The sequence below is a fragment of the Crocuta crocuta genome, unplaced genomic scaffold, assembly GCF_008692635.1.
Source record: "Crocuta crocuta isolate KB4526 unplaced genomic scaffold, BGI_CrCroc_1.0 scaffold102, whole genome shotgun sequence".
NCBI classification, from domain to species: domain Eukaryota; kingdom Metazoa; phylum Chordata; class Mammalia; order Carnivora; family Hyaenidae; genus Crocuta; species Crocuta crocuta.
Genome location: NW_027530019.1, coordinates 416,775 through 442,360, shown reverse-complemented (window position 1 = coordinate 442,360; position 25,586 = coordinate 416,775). Strand labels below are relative to the sequence as shown.

General features: G+C 36.2%; 1 protein-coding gene across 2 annotated transcripts in view; it reads left to right on the top strand.

Moving 5' to 3' along the window:
- UNC13C (unc-13 homolog C) overlaps positions 1 to 25,586 on the top strand; it is a 558,456-nt gene that overhangs the window by 459,872 nt on the left and 72,998 nt on the right. For both annotated transcript variants that reach the window (XM_077764313.1, XM_077764311.1), the window contains 4 exons: positions 6,134 to 6,222; positions 13,165 to 13,314; positions 17,936 to 18,059; positions 25,171 to 25,227. In XM_077764313.1, coding sequence (XP_077620439.1) covers positions 6,134 to 6,222; positions 13,165 to 13,314; positions 17,936 to 18,059; positions 25,171 to 25,227 — 420 coding nt within the window. The remainder of the gene's footprint in view (positions 1 to 6,133; positions 6,223 to 13,164; positions 13,315 to 17,935; positions 18,060 to 25,170; positions 25,228 to 25,586) is intronic.

Sequence of the window (25,586 nt, the reverse complement as noted above, 5' to 3'; positions counted from 1 at the left end):
TTTTAGATTAGATAAATTCTGGTCAAATAGAAGGGTTGGAAAAAAGTAATATTAAAAAAAATCATAGCTCAGATAAGGCTGTGATAAATTACTTGAAGCATTTCCCTTGTTGAAGCCAACTAGTCGGGCCAGCAGGTTTGGTCTTTATTAAAACAACTCTAGGAATCGTTAGGAGGATGGAATTAAAGGGAAAATGAGAACACAATGTGGAAATGATTGCATTATATTCTAGATGAGAATAATTCTGCATCAGAAGTTGAAGAGGACAGGAGAGATGGAGAAAATATTTGAGATATTATTGGTCATATCTGGTATCCAAGTGAATATGGAAAGTAGAAAGGCAAAGAAGAGTCAAAGATGATTTTCACATTTCTGCCTTACACAATGGTATGCTATCAATAAAATCTGAGACATTAAGTTAATGTAAGTTAAGGATGGGCAGGTAATAATTTCACTTTTTGATATGCTGACATTTAGGTCATCCAAGTAGAAAAGGCCAATAGGCATGTGGGAATATAGACATGATGCTCAGGCATCCTGTTAAAGCTGTAGATATAAACCTGGGGGATTGTTAACATAGGGTTGGAAATTGAAGACCTAGGCATGGATGTGACTGCTCAAGAAAGGATAGAGTGAAGAAAAGGAGACAAGGAAGGGAGAATTGAAGGATAATATCTAAATAGTATATAGAGAAGTCATCAAAAGAGACAAATGATAGGCAGAAAAGTAGGAGAGGTAGGAGAAGGTAGTCTCTAAAGAAACAAGAAATAAAGAGCTTGAGAAAACAAAGGTGAATGCTGGCTGGTTGAATAAAGTCAATGGAGATCACAATTAAGAAACCACTGGTGATGTATATGTGAACATTTCAGTGGAGCATCCAGGGGGAAAACAACACTATAGTGTATGAATATTAAAGAAATAAGGAGGCTATTGGGGTGCCTGGGTGGCTCAGTCGGTTAAGCATCTGACTTCGGTTCAGGTTCAAGCCCCGTGTTGGGCTCTGTGCTGACAGCTATCTCAGAACCTGTAGCCTGTTTCGGATTATGTGTCTCCCTCTCTCTCTGACTCTCCCCTGTTCATGCTGTCCTATCTCTCAGAAATAAATAAAACATTTAAAAAAATTTTTAAAGAAATAAGGAGGCTGTAAGTTTTACATTTATGATATGAACAATTTGATGGTCAAGAGAAGAAAATATATTAGCAAGATATCAATGAGAAGATAGTACCAAATAAGTTGGCTTTTTAAACTCTTTTTTACTTTAACAAAATGTTGAGTACATTTATAGGATGAGGTCATAAAGATAATGATGAAAGGGACTGAAGATAGAAAGGGATATTTAGTGGAACAGAATCCAAAAGAAGGAACCAAGAGCTCAAGTTGAACTACTTTTCTCAGAAATGACACTGTTTTCTTCATGGATATAGTAATGATGTTTGCATTTATTAAAGGATTGTTCTGAAAAATATTCAGGGCATGAAACCCACCAGTCTGAAGACCAAATATTGGGCCCTGTGTAGATGAAGGCCAGGGAGTGTCACTTGTTTCAATAAGCAAATAATGGAACTCTAACACTGATGAGTTGAACAGGAGGGAAAAAAGCCCAGTAACTTGTACATGACAGAAAGGAGATGAGATAGTAATGAACATTGAGGGACAGGAATAAAATTAACACAACATTTCTTCCTACAGAGCCTTAAGTCTTTTAAAGAGTTTGTATTGAGTTGTTCAAAAAGTATTTAAATGCCACTTTCCAAATGGCTAGTTGTATCTCCAGCAACAGCTTGATGGTTGGATTAACCATTGCTGTTTTAAGTGGCTGAAATAACATGGATTCCCTTCACATCCCTTAGGGAAAGAACGTGTGCTGGTAAAACACAAAACATGTTGAGTGGGTATGGTAACCAGATTTTTTAACTAAACAGATACCAGGACATAATCTGACATGGTCTGACAGTGAGACAAAAATTTGAAATCAGGACTAAGTTTGTAACTCAAGAATATATGGTTGCTAAGATATAAAAGACTTCAAATGCAGAAGTATTCTATTAATAGTCAATGCAAATTATCACTGCAAGAAGGAGCACTCTGGATATCAAAATTTCCTTTGAGGGAGTATTTCCTTCTGCCCTCGCCTCCTTCTTCAAATATTTGGTAAATGCTTATGCATGCAGGGACAGACACCCAGGATGGACAGTTAAGTAATACAGACATCAGTGGAAGGATAGATTAATAAGAAAACACTTAAAAGAGAGTGCTGTACAGATGTTGTAATAAACAGCACAGGCAGTGCAGAAGTTAGAGCTACCAAGAGCGTGGCCAGAAACATGGAGGGAAAGAATGGCTAAAGTGGGTGATAGGTGAATTGTCTTTTAAAGGAAAAGGAGAAGTGGACCTTAGGGAAGAAGAACTTAAAAGATAGCTTGCATGCTGGCTATCTCTTCTGGACAAGTCTTTTTTATAATCAAAGCTCAGTGGTGTAAAATATGTCAGTGGTGTAAAATCTCAAGAGACTGCCTATGTATGATGATAGTTCATTCCGACCATTAGAACAACACCCGTCCAACCTTGATTTTGGAATTCTAAAACCTATCAGGGACTGTGGATAGAATCTGTTTTTAAAGCTTTCCTGCAAATTCAGAGTTTCATTCCATATTCTTAAATCTTCATTGAGTATATTTGTCTTTACAGGGAGCCATTTATTGTTTATTTTTTCCAGCCAAGTTGTTTAGATACATATGCTAATTCAGTTTGTATTTTTTTTAATTTTTAAAAATGTTTTTATTTATTTTTGAGAGAGACAGAGTGCAAGCTGGGGAGGGGCAGAAAGAGAGGGAGACAGAATCTGAAACAGGTTCTAGGCTCTGAGTTTTCAGCACATAGCCTGATGTGGGGCTTGAACCTACAAATGGTGAGATCATGACCTGGGCAAAGTTAGGCGCTTAACTAACTGAGCCACCCAGGCACCCCTCAGTTTGTAATTTAGAATAATTTATTAACTCTGACTTTTGAATGCTTGATATTTTTCCCTTTTCTTTTTTTTCTTTTAATAATAACTCTAAATAACAATATTAAAAATGCAAGTTGATATTTGATACCATATTACAGTTAGAACCAGGCTAAGTTTTAAATCTTTGGGAAAAAAATCAGGTAGTCTTTTACCTTTCTAAAGTAGCCAATAATTTGTAAAATGTGCTGTTGGTAATTTAGGCAATGAGGTCTAAAAGCCCAAGTGATTATTCCTTACAAACTTTAGGAAGTTTGTAGTAGTAAGGAAAAAGTCTCAATATGTGCAAATAAAGAAATGAAAAACTCAAAAATTGGATAATTTGCTGCCTAAAGGGATGGTTTTATAAGTAGATGAGTATGATATTTCTAATCATTATTATTGCAAAAGACCTGCAATTTGGCCTCATAATTGCAGTTTCTGTTTTAATGTTATAATGGTATGATTTCTATCATATAAACATCAAGTACTTAACCGAAACTAGAACTGATTTTTTTTCCCTTTTTTGGCCTGGTTACATGACAGAGGCGTTAGCCTGCACCCACTTAGAAACGTAAGCTTCTGTGAGGAAATGAAAACTGTCATCCAGTATTTAAATTGCTATAGATTTGACAGGTTCAGATTTTCAAGCCAAAGCCAATTATTTGATAAGAAATCTCCATTCACAAAATACCAAAGGTAGACCAAAATAATTTATGAGAAAATAGCTTAATTTCATCCAACTGACCTATCTATTTTTATATGACTTTAAAGTCATTATCTTAACAGGTGAAAAAAACCTAAATGTGTATATTAAACTAATATGTAAACAACATACCCGTTATATATAAGAAGCAATCCCAGTTGCCTTGGTGGCTCAGTTGGTTAAGTATCTGACTCTTGGTTTTAGCTCAGGTCATGATCTCATGGGTTTGTGAGTTTGAGCCCTGTGTGAAACTCCGAGCTGATGGGGCAGAACTTGCTTGGGATTCTCTGTCTCTCCCACGCTTGTGCGCTCTCTTGCTTTCTCTCCCCTTCCCTCCCTCTCTCAAAATAAATAAATAAACTTTAAAAGTAAAAAAGAAGCAATCCCATTTCCAGGAAAACCTCTACTCTCATAGCCATTTCTTTAGAGATGATAGGTGTATATATAGGGAACTAACACCTACCTACCCAAGTGGTTTACCAAAGAGTGGGGAGCATGAAGAAACCCATGGAATGGCTTCTCTCTCATTCCTGTTGCCCAAAAATCTTATCCAAATGAAATAAAATTGGTGTTAGGTCAATAGCAAGAAAACATAATAAGAAACATTCAGACTGAATGGTTCCTTAGGATTGGGGCAGGCAACCCACAAATGTTTTCTTGGTTGAAGTTTGGTGAATTTTCAGTTTATTAGGCTATTTTTGTTTCATTGCCTATCAGTGTCTTTAAAATAAGTACTATCTAATTGTCTTTCTGAATCACTGTCTTATGACCAGTTATAGCTTAATGGAACTCTCAGAAAGGATGAGACTCAAGGATATTCTAATTTTCCAAATCCTAAAGAAGCTTATGTTCGTTAGAGTGGCCTGTGTGTCAGAGCTGTCAGCTTGTCTGTTGATGGGGACAGGAAAAAGATAAAGTCTAGAAGGATCACATTGGGTCTATAGAGGGACAGCAGAAACTAACCAGTGCTGAAACCACCTGAATTTGAGTCAAAATTGACATCAAGGATTGTTTGATATAATCAGTAGTCAGATGCCAAGTGCAATTTTATAAGCTAGAGGCATACAGTGTGTTGAGATATATAAATAATACTTCTGCCTAACATTCTCTTAGTACTAGAAAATGCTCTTGGAGGATTACAATACTTAGTGATCAGTGAATACTATCAGGGATATTATTTGGTTCTGGGCTGGCTCCCAAGAGTTTAAATTTGATATTGTGTCATGCATCTTTTGGTGTCCTTATTAGGTTCTCCTGTTTATAAGTCTTCCTTTAATTTGTTCTAGCCCCAAAAGCTGGCTTTATCCAATCCCTTCTTTTCAATAGTAGATCAGCTTGCATAAGAATTATAGGTACTAACAGCAAGAAACGGATTTCTAAAGAGTCAAAGGAAGGTTGGCTTAATTTTAGAGAATATTCTAGATTGCCTTTTACCTGAATTCCTATCAACTTGAGATAATACATCTGTTACAAGTCATTCTTTTTTGACAGTTGCAAAAAACATATTTAAAAAGAATAAGAGTTTCTAAAGTGCTAGTGAAGTTTGTGTTGATGCTGAACTTTAATTATAAAAATATTCTGTCAATATATTGATGTGTTTATTTACAGTATAGTTTTTGCTTGTAATGATTAACATTATTTTAAGAATTGAAAGCCAATAAAAGAAAAGTTGACTTTTAAAGTTTGCATTGTAAAAACCGCTTCAAATATAATTTATCTTGATTTAATTCTTTTTTCTTTGACCCTAAATGTGTTCAGTAACTTAACTTCAAGCTTAAATATTTGAAAACTTAAATAAAAATGAAAATAAAATTAAAAACATGGGATCTTGAACTCTGAGTTGCTAATTGGCATTAGGCCTCTCACCTCAGAGAAACATTGGAGTGCTTGGATAATTTATTTTTCCTATTTTTAATTCTACAGTTTATAATTTAACTTTTAATTTTAACTATTAATTTTAACTATAGTTAGAAAAATATAAAAATACAGTCAAGTCACAGTGCAACACTCACAAATTAATTTTCCTTACTATTTTTTTTATTTTTAATGGGCCTATTTATTTAGAGGAATAGTAAAAACAGAACTATATTTTGAAGCAACATGTAGATTCAACTAATGTATAACACAATAGATTTTCTAAGTTATGAAGTTACCGTGTTCTAGAGGTTTCTTTCTCATGCCTTGCATCCCATTGCTATAACCAACAAAGGCTTTGCTATCTAGCTCTCATTTAATGCATGCCATGCATTTTGATCATTTTTTCATACATATTTAGAATTTCCTAAATTCTGCACTTCATTTGAGAGATAAAAAAGGAAAGGAAAGAGGATATGTGTGTTGTATTATTTGAAGTTTACCTCGTAACCAGTAAAATGCTTGTAAGAGAAACAAAAGCATACTTTCTCACAACTCCAAAGTAATACTGTTTATGGTCTTTCTGCAGCTAGATCCTGAAGCTAGTGCTATTCTAAAAGAACTACAAGTTAAACTCAATGGGGTTCTGGATGAGCTCAGCATCACTTATGGTGAAAGGTAAGTGGCTAAGTAGTTATTATCCAAATGTGTTGGGTTTCTGCCAATAGTAATCATGCCTTCGATGCTTTTTCTCTCCCTCACTAGCTAAATTCATTTAACTTCAGTAATCAAACAAAGCACTATCTCCTCTAGTCTTTCACGACCCCAAAATCTACCAGTGATATCTTGATACATGTTCCCCAGAACTTTGTGTGATCCTTCAGTTGAGTAGCACTTCTGACACTGTGCTCTAAATTCTGCTTTACTTGCCTGTCTCCCTGACTTTACTAGTGTGCTTCTTAAGCTCAGAAACCAGATATCTCATTCCTAATTGAAATTCTAATACATAGAGCTTAGCAACTGGCTATTGATAGAATGAAGGGAGGGAGGGACCCTTTACATACAAAAGAAAACTGAGTTGCATTCGTGCCATTTATGTCAGTGTGGCTGCACTTCCAAAGAACTGAATTCCAACCCCATAAGCTAATAAAGCCAGGGTTCTAGGTTTTAGGGTTTAGGAATCTTGATGTAATTACCCCATGGGAGAGTACTGGCACATCTATATTTTTTCTGTTTTTTAAGTTTATTTACTTATTTTTGAAAGAGAGACACCCCAAGTGGGGCAAGGGGACAGAGAATCCCAAGCAGTCTCCATGCTGCCAACACAGAGCCCAGTGTGGGGCTTGAGCCCACGAAACCATGAGGTCACAACCTGAGCCGAAACCAAGAGTCTGATGTTTAACTGACAGAGCCACCCAGTCGCCTCTATTTTTAAACAATTAACTTTTCTTGTCTATAGCGTGGCTCTAAAGAGAGGAAAAATCTATCCTAAATAAACTTCATTTTGGTCCTACAGGAAAAAACCATTAGATCATCATCAAATGTTAAAATAGAAAAGCAAACACATCTTTAACGAGGTTCATTAACTTCATACAGATTTGCTTCACAAGTTTTTAGTGCTTATTCACTTTTTGAGAAAGAGACAATGCACGAGTGGGGGAGCAGGAGAGGGAGACACAGAGTCTGAAGCAGGCTCCAGGCTCTGAGCTGTCAACACAGAGCCTGACGAGGGGCTCAGACTCACAAACCCTGAGATCATGACCTGAGCTGAAGTCAGACATTTAAGACTGAGCCACCCAGGTGCCCCCAGAATTTGCTTTAAGTATTATTTCAATAAATGTTTACATACTGTGCTCCGTTCTCAAATGGCACTATCAAAGTTATTCTAAAGGTGAAGGTTAGCTATCACTTTGAACCCCACTCATCACTTATTACAGGGTTTTGGAAAGATACATGCTTAATAAATATGGACTAAATATGCTATTTCAAATCAGAAAGACTAAAAAGAAAAAGACACTAAAAGCATCATACTTATTTTTTAAATATAGCAATGATACAAAGTAAAGGAGAATCCCATATTGGCCTTCTCTCTATTATCAGGGGTATGTTCATTGTCTTTATCTAGACCACTTTCACAGCCCAGGTGCTGAACAAGAGACAGCCTTGCTGTATTGAGCCCAAGGTGATTGCCCTGCCTTCTGTTTTGTGTTGTTAGCTGACCTGGATGATTCTGCTTACTTGGCCTACATATTAATAAGCAATGTGAAGATTCTGTGTACCCAGAGCTGGAGATGCAGACATTGTCTGAAGAATGTTGGGGCTCATTGGCTCTGACTTGAGTGACATTTAGTTGATGGGGGCCTTTGGTCAGTCAGTTTAGGCTTACCTCTCTTCAGTGAAGTTGTGAATTATTAATATGTGGTTAGCAAAAGACTGTTGCCTTAAGCTAAAAAGACAAAAATAGAGATTATTTAGCAAAGTCAGGGAGAACAAAAAGGTGTCTGGGATAGCAAGGGGTGTTCAGAACCTCATGGGAAATAAGATGACTCAACAGAAAAGAAATTAGGATATAAATAGAAAACATATAGTCAAATTACTTTTTGGAATATAGCCAAATCATCCTTATGAATAAATACTTTTTATTTTGTTTTGTTCTGTTTTGTTTGATAGGAGGACTATTCAGATTACAAAGGCTGAATTATGATTTGAAAAAATGTGAGCAAACTTAAGAAACAAGGAGTGATGCTTATTAGATTCTTAGAAGGGCACTTGAAGTATTTTGCTCCTGTGAAGCCAGCTATTTTAACCTAGATATTCAAACTCCTGGTTACCCAGTACTATTTCTTCATTATTTTATTAAATATAGGAAAGAATTTAGTATTTTGTGCAATTCTGGCTAGGATTATTGGAATAAACAACCCCCATGTCATACTTTTCTTATAAAAAGAATAATTATTATATATCTTTTGGTATGAATTTATTTCCCATACAACCAACCAGATCATCACACCAGGTGGATGGGATGTCTATAATGATCAGTGTGCCCACACTGTGAAGTCAAACTGGATTGTTGTAATCTGAATCAACCTTCTTTAGAGTCAAAATTAGCATTCCTTAATGCTAAATTAAGTGTATAATTAATTTCCCCGAAATCTGTTTTATCTGGTGTTATTAAAAACCCCAATCACATAATTTTAGCATATGGAGTTGGTAGGATGATTTCACAGTAAAGTCAGGGCAGAGCCAAACCACACATCTGAAGCCCAGATTCCTGGGACCTTGACATGCTCATCTGAATAAATACGTTTTAATTTGTTTTGTTCCTTTTTGTTTGATGGGAGGAAACTATGTGATATAGTTTCACTGAAATCTTAAAGATGTTCTTACAGATGTTCTTGAGTTTTCTAAACTTGTGCCACTTAGGTTTCTGCTTACATTTTGGAGTTGGCTTTTGGCTTACTACATTTCTTTTAATGATGTCTTTGGTACCAGTGGCTAGCTGGATTAAGAAAAGAATTCAGGAACATTTACTAGAAATTCTCCTGTTAGTATTTGGCTTCATGGGTGCTTACAAAATCTGTCATTATTAACTGGTACCACTTGTATTCAAGCTGATTACTAAAGACTTCTCCAACCAAAAAAAAATGATACAGAAAAAAATATTTTAGGTGAATTTACCAAAAATGAATAGAGACAAAAATTTTAGGTGAAATATAGGTGTTGGTTTATCCTGGATTTATGCTGAGATGAAATGTCATTATCTCTGATACACTGATAACCCTTCCTCCATATGCCTTATCTCACACACACAGGTGGCTTCGGGTGGGAGTTCACCATGTGGGTCTATTGTAGGAGAACTCATTTAAACATTTTTTTAAATAACTATCATACCTTCTTCTGCTCAATCCATCCTCCACCCCAGTACACTGATTTGAGAAACAGTGCAAAAGAAAGCGGCTATTTCAAGGGTGATTAGTACCACAGTCAACAGGATCACTGATGACCCAGTGGCAAATCAACTAGTCCACATTTTCCAACATTATCTACCTTGCTTTTCTATTGTTCCAAGTATTTACCACCACACTGTCACTAAACACACACACCACCACTATCACCACTTACTTTCTCACATTCTGCACCATGCCCACCACCACCTTCCTCCACAGCTACCTAACAAAAGTCTAAAGGCAGGTCTAGCCAGATAAAAGCTAGAATGTGAGCACAGCTAGATTCCTTTGGACCGGACTCTGAAAGAGGATGTCTCATTGAATTAGAAAATCATGCAGGAAGCCAAGAAATGAGCCACATGCATCAGGACAAGCTGCGGTTCAAGGATCCAGAAACAAATACAGATACCAAGGCCAGAGGGGCAGGAATGGTATTGTCAATGGTAAAGAGGGTCAAGGAGAACTCAGGAGCCAAAGATGGATGATGGTAAAAGGAGATTCAGGTCTTGACTAAATGCTGAAAATTACAGGACAATTTACTTATAAATCTGCTATAAAATGTCCAGGAGGTGGGCACCTGGGTAGCTCAGTCCATTAAGTAGCTAACTCTTGATTTTGGCTCAGGTCATGATCTCACAGAGCCCCATGTTGGGCTCTTTGCTGACAGGATGGAACCTGCATCGTATACTCTCTCTCTCCTCTCTCTCTGCCCCTCCCCCTGCTCACTGTCCCCTCTCTTTCAAAATAAATAACAGTTTTTAAAGGTCCAGGGGGAAGGAAAACATCCAAGTTGTGATAACTTAAAATATATCAAAGATTTCCTATATATGGTAGCAAAACCAAAAATTTGAAAAATAAACATTGGACCACAGGCTAAGTAAAATATTTGCACGATGTAAATTCTAAAATTCTCCTATATGCTACAAGAACAAGACATGCTGTTTTGTTTGTTGGGAAATCCTCAGCATCTATGAACTAATATTGGCACACAGTATTTTAAAATATTTGTAGAGTGCATCCATTGATATTTATATTCTTTCTACTTAATGGAAGCATCATATGGTGAAAATTCCTAAATTTCTATCTATATAAAATGTTAGGAATTAGTACAGTTGGATACTTCTCAAATAATATGAACTTTATAGCCTTTGTGTGTGGTTATAAGAAGAAAGAAGAAAGGGATTGACTCAATTACTGTATCTTTTTTGAGTGTTTATTTTGAGAGAGAGAGAGAGAGAGAGATGCACACACAATTTGGGGGAGGGGAGAGATATAGGGAAAGAGAATCCCAAGCAGCCTCCATGCTGTTAGCATAGAGCCCAACATAGGGCTCAATCTCACAAATCGTGAGATCATGACCTGAGCAGACATCTAAAGTCAGATGTTCAATCAGGCCTGACCCACTCAGGCACCCCAATTGTGATACTATTTTAAACAGACTTTTTCTTTCTAATCATCACCATTCTAGTGATGGGACCATTATACAAGGTTTCATTAATCCCCATTCTCCTAAATGTTTCTTTTTTTCTTGCCTGCCTCTACATCTGTAATAATTACTCCTTTTGTTGGAAATGGGAAAGTAATAGACACTATGGAAGAAAGGTGGTGATGATGAGCCTCCATTATTTACATGTCCTACTTTGTGCCAATTATTTCAGTAAGAAATACAAAGAATGAAAAAATAATGCTAAAGATTTCTCTTCATACACTTATTTAAATCCTTGGAGTGGTGAGGTGCCTGGCTCAGTTAAGCATCTAACCTCAGCTCAGGTAATGATCACATAGTTTGTGGGTTCAAGCCCCGCATCAGGCTCTGTGCTGACAGGTCTGAGCCTGGAGGCTGCTTCGGATTCTGTGTCTCCCTCTCTCTCTCTCTCTCTGCCCCTGCTGTGCTTGTTTGCTCACTTGCTCCTCTGTCTCTCTCAAAAATAAATAAACATAAAAAAATTAAAAACTAAATCCTTGGAATAGAGAGGTAACAGAAGTGGGTGGAAGGAAAAAGGTCTGTTGATACATTCAGCCATTGTTCTTCAGCAATCTCCTTTTGTAAAGTGTGACATCTTGTTCTATGGTGTGGATAAGTAGCACCAAAAAAAAAAAAAAAAAAATCTCCTTGCCTTCATAGCATTTACATTCCACTTAGGGCAACAGGCAAGAAATAAATAAATCAAAAGTATGCAATGTGTCAAATAATAATATATATAGAATAATGGTGCAATTAAGAAAAATAACTGCCAAGGAATGGGTCATGATCTTGCAGTCATGGGTTCAAGCCCCACTTCGGGCTCTGTGCTGACAGCTCAGAGCTTGGAGCCTGCTTCAGATTCTGTGTCTCCTTCTCTCTTTGCCCCTCCACTGCTCACACTCTGTTTCTCTCTCTCTCAAAAATAAATAAAGGTTAAAATTTTTTTTAAAAAAAGAATTCTCAAAGGACTTGTCATTTGGTGTATGCCTAAGAGTGAGGGACCAAGAGACCCATGAGAAATTTCAAGGGAGAGGGAACATAACAGTGTCTATAAGATAAGAAGGTTCTCAGAGAATTCGAAGAACACTAACATTTAGGATACTTTATAATGATTTGTTGATGGACTGGATATTGGTATGAGAAAACACACTGAACTTCTAAGTAGGAAGTTTTCATAGGCAGTTTAATAAAGTGGTCTGGAGCTCACATTAGAAGTCAGGTCTGCAGGGGCACCTGAGTGGCTCAGTTGGGTAAGGATCCAGCTTCGGCTCAGGCCATGATCTTGTGGTTCTTGAGTGCAAGCCCCACTTTGGGTGCTGTGCTGACAGCTCAGAGCCTGGAGCCTGCTTCAGAATCTGTGTCTCTCCCTCTCTCTGCCCCTCCCCTGCTCACACTCTATCTCTGTCTCTCAAAAATAAATAAAGAGTAAAAAAAAAAAAAAAATTTTTAAGTCAGGTCTGTGGATGCATATTTGGGAATCACCAGTATATCGATGGTATGAAAGCCATGGAATTGGTATAATGATTGCCAAAAAAGCTATATTTGATGAAGAAATGGAGTGGTCCAGTGATCAAGCTTAGTGGATTACAATGTAGGGCTGCCAGATAAAATAAAGGATATGCACGATTAAATTTGCATTTCAGATAAACTGGAAATGTTTAATATAAATATGTCCAAAATATTGCATGGGGCATACATATACCTAAAAATGCTCACTATCCAAAATTCAAATTACCTGGGCATCCTGTCTTTTTATTTGCTATGTCTGGCAACCCTACTCCAATGGTTAGAGTTCAGGTAATTGAGAAAAAGCATAGCTAGTGACGTTAGAGGAAAACGAAGATGGTGTGGAGTCCCAGACACCTAGTGACAAAGGTAAACCCCATGCTGAGAGTCTTTCAAGAACAGTCATTTTTCCAAACAATGGCCAGAGGAATGCTCAGCTATCTCTGTGCGAGATGGGGCCAAATAAACCCCCACTCAAATTAATTCAACCTGAAGAGCATTACTTTCATCTGCTTATATGGGTCCCAAGTAAGCTTTTATTGCAACAAAATTTTTTGCAGCTCAACAGTAAGTTTGAAGACTGATGAGCATGGGAATTCACACCATATGAAACAGATCAAACTCCTTGGAGTTGAATTAAACAGACACAGACACAGGAGTCATAAATGCTTTTATTTCAGAATTTATATTCCTTATTTTTAGTTTCCAGCTTATCATTGAAGAGTGTATAAAACAGATGAGTTTTGAGCTAAACCAAATGAGAACAAATGGAAATACTGCAGCGAATAAGAACAGTGCAGCACTGGATGCAGAGATTGTGTTAAGACCCCTCATGGACTTCTTAGACAAAACGTAAGTTTCCTACCTAGTTTTCTCTTTAACCATTGCCCTAAATTTAATATCGTTTTTAAGATAAAAAATTGTTTTCCTCTACATAAGATAACTTTAAAAAGGCTTTTAGAGAAATACTCTAGTTCATTAAAAAGGAAAAGACCTTTAGTTCATTACTCAACAGGAAAAAATCAGGAATGACTTTGTGCAGGAAAGGGAAAATGGAAAGGTATAAATAATGGTAACTAAGTAGTTTGTTGTTCTGAGGGGAGAGAGCATTAGGATTTGATGCTCCTCAGATAAGATATTGCTTTGCATCTTGCATCCTCCTGGACATCAAAAAAGACGGTTGAGTCCAGAATGTCTGATTTCATGTCAGAAAACTGAAGAAGAAAATATCACAAATATGAGCAGAATTCATTCAGTTCAGAGGCACATAGATGCTGTCTGACTCAATCTTCAATAATTTATTGAACACCTATCTGTATCAAACTTTATTTTAGGCACTAGGCAGTGACAAAGAAGAGAGTCAAAGTCCATGACCCCATGGAGATTATTGTCTATTAGTGGTGGGAATGGGTGGAAACGAAGACTTTCGTGATCAACAAAGACTGTGTTCTTAACCAAAAGGCTTGATTTTTTTAATGCTTCTGCTTAGTCCCTACTCTTAGAAGTTCTAATTTCATGATTTGGAATAGGGTCAAAGCGTCTATATTTTAAAATATGTCCACAACGGGGAACCATTGATCTAAAGCAACCAGAGACATGATTTCTTAAACAGTGAAAGTTAACACTATTTTGAATGCCTATAAAGGGAACAATATTATACCTGGTAGTTTGCATATGTTACCTCATTTAATATTGTTGCAGCAAATCAATTAAAACCAAAGGACCAAGATAAATAAGGACATAATAGCTTTCTTTAAAGATAAGAATAACAAAGAAAGCATTAGTAGAGAGAAACTCTTTTATATATTTATGACATATTTTATTCATTTTTAAAAAATGTTTTATTTATNGGGGGAGAGAGAGAGAGAAAGAGAGAGAGAGAGAGAGAATGAATCCCAAGCAGGCTCCACACTACCAGTGCAGAGCCTGAAGCAAGGCTCGATCTCATGAGATCATGACTTGAGTCGAAATCAAGACTCATAGGCTTAACTGTCTGAGCCACCTAGGCACCTGTAGCATTTAAATTTTAATTCCATTTCCCTTTGTTTATAGCATTGCATAACCAAGACTAATGTTCTTATCACTTTAATTTTAATTTTGGTAGACAAATTGTCTTGTTTTCTATTTTTATGAGGAAATATCTAGGAGATAGCTTAGCAAGAGGGAGGTAGGCATATGGCTGTAGAAGAAACAGGAGACAAAACAAAACTACCATTTAATTTGCTATATAACTCCTTGACGTTTTTATCTTATGAGATGGCTCTTTTCTATGACCCATACAGAATCAAATCACATAAACACACCCCCATTTGGTCATGAATGTGATGGTTAATGCAGAGCAGGACAAAGCAATCCTCATAAAACTTCTACTGGAATGCCTTCTGGTTTTAAACTTCCAACCAGTCATTTATCATTAGCAAAACTATTTTTTTGTGTACTATAACCAAATATTATGGAACATACAGAAAGTTCTAAGTTATCTAATCTTGTTAACTACTAGTTGAGAGACCTTGAATCCATTTCACCATCTGTAAAATGAGCCCATAAAGTCAGTGGACCCTTCTTTTTAGCATATTTAGATTATTTTACTGTCTTAATTTTCCACTTAGAATTATACATTATTATATAATCTATATCTATAAATTTCTAATTCTTAGTAGAAAGGGACAGTATATAAAGATACAAAAAACATCTGTGAGCTTTAAAAATTTGTAAGAGATTTAAATTTTTGGAAAGAGATTTGAGGCATGAAGAGTTGCACAAATTCTAAAGTCTAATAAAAATGTGTGCCATTTGTTAGGAGAGATTTTTAAAAGTCAGATGTTAATTCTGTTCTTAGGGAACTAACAGGTTAGGAAAAATAAAGTACACAAATAAACCCAATAAGATGTAATAATTTCTTGTTCAAACCATCAGTAGAAATTGCATTTGCATTAGACCTTTCAAGGTGGATAGGACTTAGAGGTATGGAAATGAGGGATGGTGATTCTGGAGGAGGCAGAACAGCTGGGTATTGTCTTCATGAAAATCTGATCAACTGTATAACAGCAAATCTCTGATGCCAGCTGACATACATGGTATTTGAAAGTTGTCTGGTTAATTGGTCTGTGGTTAACCAATCTAGATAGCTCAGTTCCCAAAATATATGCTTTTCTGTCTGCATTATAGACTGGCTTACCTCTAAATTAAGGAAGCAGTTGCTATATCTCCTTTTTGTTCATTTAAAATGAACAAATGGAGGGCTCAAAGTCTTTAAGGTAGCTTTGAGAAAACCCCCTTGGAAATCATGTTATATTATAAATGCATAGGCTCCCTTTGTGTAGCCTCTTTAAATAAAACATGTCTTTATGTTTCATTTTCTTCACCAAGACCTCATGACTCTATAAAATGAACTGTAAACTCTATTTCCAGCTGGCAGAAATCCCATGCAAGCTACAAACGTGTCGGGGGTTTTATGACCTATTCATTCATTGCCAGTTGGTTGACATGCCAAGTGTATGAGCTGACCATAAAAACAAGGTCAATGCTTAAACCCACACCTTTTAAAAATGGAAATTACACATCTGCTACAAAACTGGTAGATTTGTCTTGTCTCAGATTACCCTAGGAATGTCTCCGAGGTTGGGTACTGTGGTTCTGCCATGACACATCTACTGGTTTCTACCCTATGTCCATATCATGAATGCTACTCTCCAACAGTAGTTTCTAAATAGTGGGGCTACAGATTCCATAACTACACACAGGGGTCCCAACACCACCACCCCCATCTTCATCCAAAGGAGATTGTTTTCATATGTTTTCCTATATTAGGTGTCTTTGTACTGTAGTGTTCAGAGAAACAATTCTGCATAGATAGGTATTTTGGAAATCTTTCCCTTTGCCTCTCACATGTCACCTGCCTCTGGAATATTAATTATATATATTTAAAACAGTCAATACTATCTCTCTCAGAACCAGAACTCAGGTTATAATTTCTGAGTCCAAAAACATACAGAGAACTTAGGAGCACTGTAGGGAGTTAATGAGGCGATCCTGAAATACATGACCCACCTCTGGTCCTCTGTGAAGCAGACTTAATAAACTCTTATTAAAGGAGCCTTACGAAGTTGAGTGTCCTATTCCAGCACATTCAGTAAATATCTATGCAACACTGTGCCTTCACAGACTGTCGGGCCTTCATGTGATAATGTGGCACATTGGATAACTCACTGGATTTAGAGGACTTTTCAGCCCTCACTTACTAACTTCACTTCCTTGAACAAGTTCCCTAACATCTCTGAACCTGACGTTTGTTTAAGTTTCATTTATTCATTTTGAAAGAGTCATGCACAAGTGGGGAAGGGGGGCAGAGAGAGAGAGAGAGACAGAGAGAGAGAGAGAGAGAGAGAGAGAGAGAGAGAATCTTAAGCAGGCTCAATGCTGTTAGTGCAGAGGCCAACCCACGGCTCCATCTCATGATTCGTAGGATCATGACCTAAGCCAAAACCAAGAGTCAGACGCTTAACCAACTAGCCATCCAGGCGCCCCTCTGAACCTGTTTTTGATTTATAAAATGAATATAGTAATAAACAAAAAGCATTTGCAGAAGAGGTTTCTAAATTTAGGGTGTGACATAAATACCAGATGATGTTATCATCATTCTCACTTTCAGAAGAATTTATAAGAAACACAGACTTAAATCTATCAATGTTGGTAAATTTGACATCTTAAAAAGCTGATCTTAGAGAAAGAGAACAGATGGGTAGTTGCCATAAGGTGGAGGGATCCGGAGAGTGGGTAAAAGTGGTCAAAAGGTACAAACTTTGAGTTGTAAGATAAATAAGTCTTAAGGATTAACATATAGCATGGTAACTATAGTTAACAATATTTTACTGTATATTTAAAAATCACTGAGGGTAGAGTAGATCTTGTAAGAACTTACTTTAACTGTGGTAATGGATGTTAACTGAACTTATTGTGATAATCATTTCATAATATATATGCACATCAAATCATTATGTTGTACACTTGAAACTTACACAATGTGATATGTTAATTGTATCTCAATAAAACTGAAAACTTTTGGCTCTTAAGTAAAATTATATGCATCTTTGTTGTTACTTTGGAGCAGTTCCAGATAGTGATGAAAATATGTTTCTTTAGTGTCTGATTTGCACTATGAACATGGGGCTTGGAGTAAATATGAATTAGGAACGTGGGTGAAAATCATCTACTTTGGGAGGTTTAAAGTCAACATAAGAAACAATTTAAGGGAAGAGACACTGAGTTGATCTTCTACCAGTAGTGAATTATCTAATTTGTAATATGCTGAAATGTATTTTTGATATTATGTACTTTTTCAGTAAACAAAATTTAGCATTAAGGCCTATTCATATATTTAAATCTCAGTATTGAAAAATGGGAATTTCTGATCAGTAAAAAAGTTACCTTGATATGAAGCTTATAAGTGACTCTGTGTTTTATTTTATTTCAGATTAAGTCTCTCAGCAAAAATCTGTGAGAAAACAGTCCTGAAGCGAGTTTTGAAGGAGTTATGGAAGATAGTTCTTAACAAAATAGAAAAACAAATTGTTCTCCCTCCTCTGACAGATCAAACAGTAAGTCTTTAATAACCAAAATTTGATTATTCTTTTTTAAATTATTAAAGTACACTTGACATACAGTGGTAAATTTGCTTTAGGTGTGCAACACTGATTTGACAATTCTGTATTTAATTCTCACTACCATAAATGTAGTCACCATCTGCTACTGTACAAGACTATTAAAATATTATTGATTATATTCTCTCTGTTGTACTTCTCATCTCCATGATTTATTTCATAAGTAGAATTTTGTACCTCTTCATCTCTTCATCTTTGTTGCTCATTCTCCCACACACCACCCCTCTGGCAAACACCACTTTGTATTTATGAGTCTATTTCTGTTTTTGGTTTGTTTGTTTGATTTGCTTTTTAGAGTCCACATATAAGTCAAGTCATATGGTATTTGTCTTTCTCTTTCTGACTTATTTCACTTGGCCTAATATTCGCAAGCTCCGTCCATGTTGTCACAAATAGCAAGATCTCATTCTTTTTATGGTTGAGTGATCAATTGTGTGTATGTATGTATATATACATACATACACATATCATTCATGGTGCAGGCCAAAAAACAAATTCTCTCCCTCCCTCCCTCCCTCCCTCTCTCTCTCTCTCTCATACACACACACACACTCCTTCTTTGTCCATTCATTAGTTGATAGATACTTGGGCTGCTTCCTCACCTTAGCTATTGTAAATAATACTGCAATAAATAAAGAGTACATATATCCCTTTGAATTAGTACTTTCATTTTCCTTGAGTAAATATTCAGCAGTAAAATTACTGAATCATATAGTATATATGTTTTTAATTTTTTGAGGAACGTCTATACTGTTTTTCACAGTGGTTCCACCAATTTACATTCCCACCAAGGAAAATCATGTACATGTGGGTTCCCTTTTCTCCACATTCTCACCAAAACTTGTTAGATCCTGTCTTTTTGATTCTAGCCAGTGTGACTAGTGTGAGGTGATATTTCATTATGGTCTTAATTTGAATTTTGTTTTTGATTAATGATATTGAGCATCTTTTCATCTGTCTGTTGGTCATCTATATGTCTTCTTTGGAAAATGTCTATTCAGGTCCTCTGACCATTTTTTAATCAGATTATGTGGGAAGTTTTCTGTTGTTGTTTGGAGGTTTTCTTGGTGTTGAGTTGTAGAAGTTCTTTATATGTTTTGGATATAAACCCCTTATCAGATATGTCATTTGCAAATAGCTTCTCCCATTCAGTATGTTGCCTTTGCATTTTGTTGATTGCATTGCTTTGCAAAAGTTTTTTAATATAGTATAGTTCCAGGAGTTTATTTTGTTTTGTTTCCCTTGCCTGAAGAGACAGATCCATAATTATGTTTCAGAGGACAATGCCCAAGAGACTACTGCCTATGTTTTCTTTTAGGAATTTTATGAGTTTAGGTCTCACATTGATGTCTTTAATTCATTTTGAGTTTATTTTTGTGTATGCTCTAAGAAAGTGATCCAGTTTCATTTCATAATCCAGGGATTACATTGAATCTATAGGTTTCCTTCGGTAGTATGGACATTCTGTCTATACATGAGCATGATGTATTTTTTCGTTTGTTTATGTCATCTTCAGAAAAAAAAGTCTTTCATCTCCTTGGTTAAATTTATTCCTAGGTATCCTATTCCTTCAGTACAATTCTAAATCAAATTATTTACTCTCTCTCTCTCTCTCTCTATATATATATATATATATATACACACAAAATATACAGATTTCTGTATATTAGTTTCATATCCTATAACTTTACTGAATTCGTTTATCAGTTCTAGGTTTTTGGTGGCATCCTTAGGCTTTATATACATATATCATATCATTTGCAATTGATGACAGTTTTACTTCTTCCTCACCAATTTGGATGTCTTTTCTTTCTTTTTCTTCTCTGATTGTGAAGCCAGGTCTTCCGGTACTGTGCTGAATAAAAGTGGTCAGAGAAGACATTCTTGTTCTTGTTCCTAAGCTTAGAGGAAAAGCTTTTATTTTTTCCCCATTGAGGATAATGTTAGCTATGGGCTTTAACATATACATCCTTTTATGTTGTATTTTCTCAGATGTGTTTTCTACATCTTTTGAGATGATCACATGGTTTCTAGATTTCTTCCTGGTAATGTTGTTAGTCGATTGGCTTGCAAATATTGAACACTTCTTTGCATCTCTGGAATAAATCCCACTTGATTATGGTGATTTTTTAATGTATTGTTGAATTCAGTTTGTTAATGTTTAGTTGAGGATTTTTTAAAATGTTTATTTATTTTGAGAGAGAGAGAGAGGGTGCAAGTGGGGAGGGGCAGTGCCTGCTGTGAAGCTCGATTTCACCGAGATCATGACCTGAGCTGAAATCGAGAGTCAAATGCTTAACCAACTGAACCACGCAGGCACCTCTAATTTAGGATTTTTGTATGCATGTTCATCAGAGATATTAACCTGTAGTTGCTTTTTGTAGTGCCATTATCTGGTTTTGGAATTAGTGTAATGCTGGCCTCAAAGGATGAATTTCTAATTTTTCCTACCTGTCTTATTTTTTGGAATACTTTGAGAAGAATAGATACTACCTCTTCTTTAAATGTCTGTTGAATTCATCTGTGAAGACATCTGGTCCTGGACTTTTGAATGATGGGAGCTTCTTGATCACCACTTCAATTCCATTACTAGTACCTGATCTGTTCAAATTTTCTATTTCTTCCTGATTGAATGTTGGAAGATTGGATGTGTCTACGAATTTATCCATGTCTTCTAGGTTGTTCAATTTGTGGGCATATAGTTTTTCTCAGTAATCCTTTGTATTTCTGTAGTGTCTGTTGTTTCCCCTTCATTTCTAATTTTATTTGAATACTTTTTTCCTTGATGAATCTGGCTAAAGGTTTGTCAGTTTTGTGGGGCACCTGGGTGGCTCAGTTGGTTAAATATCCAACTTTGACTTCGGCTCTGTTCATGATCACTTGTTTGTGAGTTTGAGTCCCAGGTTGGGCTCTGTACTGACAGCTCAGAGCCTGAAGCCTGCTTTGGATTCTGTGTCTCTTTCTCTCTTTATCCCTCCCCCACTTGTACTTGTCTGTCTCTCTCTCTCTCTCTCTCTCAAAAGTAAAGAAACATTTCCAAAAATTGAAGGCTTGGGGCACCTGGGTGGCTCAGTGGGTTAAGCGTCCAACTACGGCTCAGGTCATTATCTCGCGGTTAGTGGGTTCCAGCTCTACATTGGGCTCTGTGCTGACAGCTAGCTCAGAGCCTGGAGACTGTTTCTGATTCTGTGTCTCCCTCTCTCTCTGACCCTCCCCTGCTCATGCTGTCTTTCTCTCTCTCAGAAATGAATAAAACATTAAAACAAAAGTTTTAAAAAATCGAAGGCTTATCCATTTTATTTTTTAAAAGAAATAGCTTTTGGCTTTGGTGATTATTTTTTAGTTTCTATTTCATTTATTTCTACTCTGATACTTACTATTTCAATCCTACTGACTTTGGGCTTTGTTCTTTATTGTGGTTTATTGAGGTGTAATGTTAGATCATTTTGTTGAGATTATCCTTGTTTCTTGATGTAGGCTTTATTGCTATAAATTTAGAACTGCTTTTGTTGAGTCTCGAAGATTTTGGGGTGATGTATTTCCATTTGTTTCCATGGATTTTTCTTTTCTTTCTTCTTTGATTGTTAATTAATATGTTGTTTAGCCTTCATGGCTTTTTTTTTTTTCATTTGTAAATATTTCTAGTTTATACTACTGTGGTTTGCAAAGATGCTTCATAATGATATCAGTCTTACATTTGTTGAGACTTGTTTTGTGGCCTAATGTGATCTATCTGTTCTGGCGAATATTCCATGTGCGCTTGGGAAAAAAGCGGGTATTCTGCTGTTTTGAGATGGAATGTTTTGTATATATCTGTTAAATCCATCTAGTCTACTGAGTCCTTCCAAACTACTGTTTCCATTTGACTTTCTGTATTTTTATCTATTGATTTAAGTGGGATGTTAAAGTCCCCTATCATTATCTTATTACTGTTAATTTATTTCTTTATGTTAATGTTTGCTTTATGTATTTAATATGCTTATATGCTGGATGCATGGATATTTCCAAGTGTTATATCCTCTTGTTGGATTGACCCCTCCATCATTATGTAATGCCCTTATTTGAATCTTCTTCAGTCTTTGTTTAAAAGTACATCCAATCTTATTTAAGTATTGCTACTTTAGCTTTCTTTTTGTTTCTATTTGCATAGAGTATCTTTTTTCATCCCCCACCCCTTTTAGTCTATCTGTGTCTTTAGGTATGAAGTTGCAGGCAGCATATAGATGGGTCTTTTTCATATTTTAATCGATTTGAGTCATCCTCTATCATTTGATTGGAGCATTTAGTCCATTTAAAGTAATTATTGATAGGTATGTCCTTATTGCCCTTTTGTTGTTTTCTGTTTGTTTTTGTATTTCTTCTTTGTTCCTTTTTCTTTTTCGTCTCTTATGGTTCAGTGGCTTTCTTCAGTGATATGCTTGAATTTCTTTGTAGTTTTTGTATATCCTGTAATGGATTTTTTGTTTTGTTTTTGTTTTTGTTTTGTGGTTACCATTGGGTTCATATATAATATCCTCTCTATATATAGCAATATATATATATTAATTTATATATAAATTTATAGTCACTTAAGTTTGAACACATTCTTTTTTTTTAAAATTTTTTAAATGTTTTATTATTTCTGAGAGAGGGAGAGAGACAGCATGAGCAGGGGAGGGTCAGAGAGAGAGAGGGGGATACAGAATCTGAAACAGGTTCCAGGCTCTGAGCTGGCTGTCAGCACAGATCCCGACGCGGGGCTCGAACCCACGAACCGTGAGATCATGACCTGAGCCGAAGTCGGACGCTTAACCGACTGGACCACCCAGGCCCCCCAGTCTGAACACATTCTAAAAGCACTAAATTTTTATTCCCACTTCCACATTTTTGTCATATTTTAAATATTTTTATTTTGTGTATCCCTTGACCAATTTCTGTCAATATAATTGATTTTATATTTTTGTGTTTTAACTTCCGTACTGGTTTTATAGGTCACTAATCTGTTACCTTTACTATGTGTTTGCTTTTACCTGTGCAATTTTTTCCTTTCATAGTTTTCTTTAGTTATCTTCCTTTTCTTTCCACTTAAATAATTCCCTTCAACATTTCTTCTAAGGCTGTTTTTGTGGTAATAAATTCCTTTAACTTTTGTTTGCAGGGAACCATCTCTCCTTCCATTTTAAATGATAGCCTTATCAAGCAGAATATTTTTCATTGAAGGTTTGTTACTTTTCAGCATGCTGGCCTGAAGTTTCTGCTGACAGCCTTACAGTGCTTCCCTTTAAATGTAGCTGTTTTCTCCTGATGCCTTTAAGATTCTCTCTGTGTCTTAATTAATGTGTCCTGGTGTGAACTTCCTTGGTTTCATTTTGTTAGGTAGGAGTGCTCTGTGCTTCCTCAAGCTGGTGTCTGTTTTCTTCCCCAGATTTGTAAGTTTTCAGCCTCTTTCTCTTTCTCTCTCCTCTTTCTGGGGTTTCTAAAATTCAATTGTTGTTACTCTTGGTGATGTTATAGAGATCCCTAACCTATTATCAGTTTTTGCTTTTTGCTATTCAGCTTGGTTGCTTTCTATGACTCGGTCTTCCGGATTGCTAATCCATTCTTCTAGTTTATTCTTCATTTCACTTAATGTATTCTTCAGCTATCATTGGTTCTTTTTTATATTTTCTGTCTCCTTGTAGAAGTCCTCACTGAGTTCATCTACTCTTTTCTCAAATCTGGTGAGAATCTTTATGACCAGATTGGTCATATGACATGTGATTGGTAAATAGGGGAATGATGTCAGTATAATCTGGAAGTTAAGTGGCTCATATATAAATTTTCCTAAAACCCATAGTTTTTCTATCCAAAAGGGTGAAGCTTACATGTCTCTCACAAATGGCAGGCTACCCTCTCCCTGTGGTAAGAGCTCCACTTGCATGGGTACTGTCTCAGCCCACACTGTACTGTATTGTTTTGTTGTTTGGGCTATTTATTATTTTGCATTTTTAATGCCCTTTGTGGCAGCCACCAGCCTCACTGAGCTCCCTGTGAATGATACCAGCTACCTCTCAGAGTAGAACTTAATGTTTTTGATAGTTGGTAATAAAATTGCATGAGCTTTGTGCTGCCCATTGCTATTTTCCCCATGAGCCCTACTATTTCTAGTGCACAATTTTGTAGAATGAGGTTTTTCAAAAATATATACATCATGCTATAGCAGAAACTATATATGACATTTGATTTTTCTAAAAAGTCTTCCCTAGGAAAGCTTACTATCACATCAATTTTCTTTAGCATTGAGATCTCAGAGTATAAAGCAGTAGCTCTCATTCATTCATTCATTCAGGGTGTGTTCTTTGAGCTTCTGGTATGTTCTCAGCCCTGTGGTGGGGATAAAAATATTAGACATGGTTGCTGTTCTCATCAATTTTGTAGTCCTTAATTTCCAAATAAATTCACAGAATCCACTACAAAATGAAGAAGAGTATTCCAGAATAGTTGACTTTATTTCTTGTACTATCCTAACAGCCATGCCTGTAGTTTTTCAATCTGGTAGTGCTGTGGGTGGTTCATTTCTGTGTTTTTCAAACTCTTCCCAGGACCTTGGAGTCCCGTAACTTGGAAGATCCTCTGGCTGAGGGAGGAGCTAAGAGGCAGGTCTCTCATAAGCTGGACTGGATGGCATTGGAGGAGCTGCAGCTTCATCTTTCTCAGCTCTGTATCTTGAAAGTTTGCATAGATCTATTTGGTGGCCAACGTGGAGTGAGGGAGCTGCCTCTTATAAAAAAAAAAAAATGTTAAAAAAAAAAATGTTAAAGATCATGATTTATTCCATTATGTTAAGTAAAAATGTCTACATCAATAGGAACCCATGCAGTAACTCAGACTTCAAACTTTCAGGAGTGGGATGCCTATGAGGACAATTCTATCTCTTTGACCCAATTTGTAAAATAAACCAATTAAGTATGTATGCATAAATGTCACAAATATAATAAGGGCAATAAAACAAATTGTCTCTTGACCACCTTTCTACTGGGTACTGAAGATCTTAAAAGTATTCTCTCTCCTTTTCTATGTGTTTCTCTAGGGACCGCAGATGATTTTCATTGCAGCTAAGGATCTTGGACAATTATCCAAACTGAAGGTAATGAATCTCTGTGCTGATTGGAGGGGGCAGGGGCTGGAATGTGTGGCTATTCTGTATTTAATCATATTGTATGTCATATATGCCTTAAGTTATGGCATGAAATCTTTTCTCAGAGCCCAAATTGTCAGGAATTGAGATGTCCTAAGTGCAGAGTGTGAGCATCCTTGACCACTGCATATATTCAGTGAGTCACTTGTGAAGCATATAGCGATGTAATTGGAGCTTTGAAAAATTGCAACACGTTTCTAGTGCTGCAAAGGGATTTAAGATTTCTATATTTACTTCTGTGTGCAGAATCTGGCTGTAGTTTTATACAGGTGCCCACTCATATTGTGATGTAGGTGCTGTGCACATTG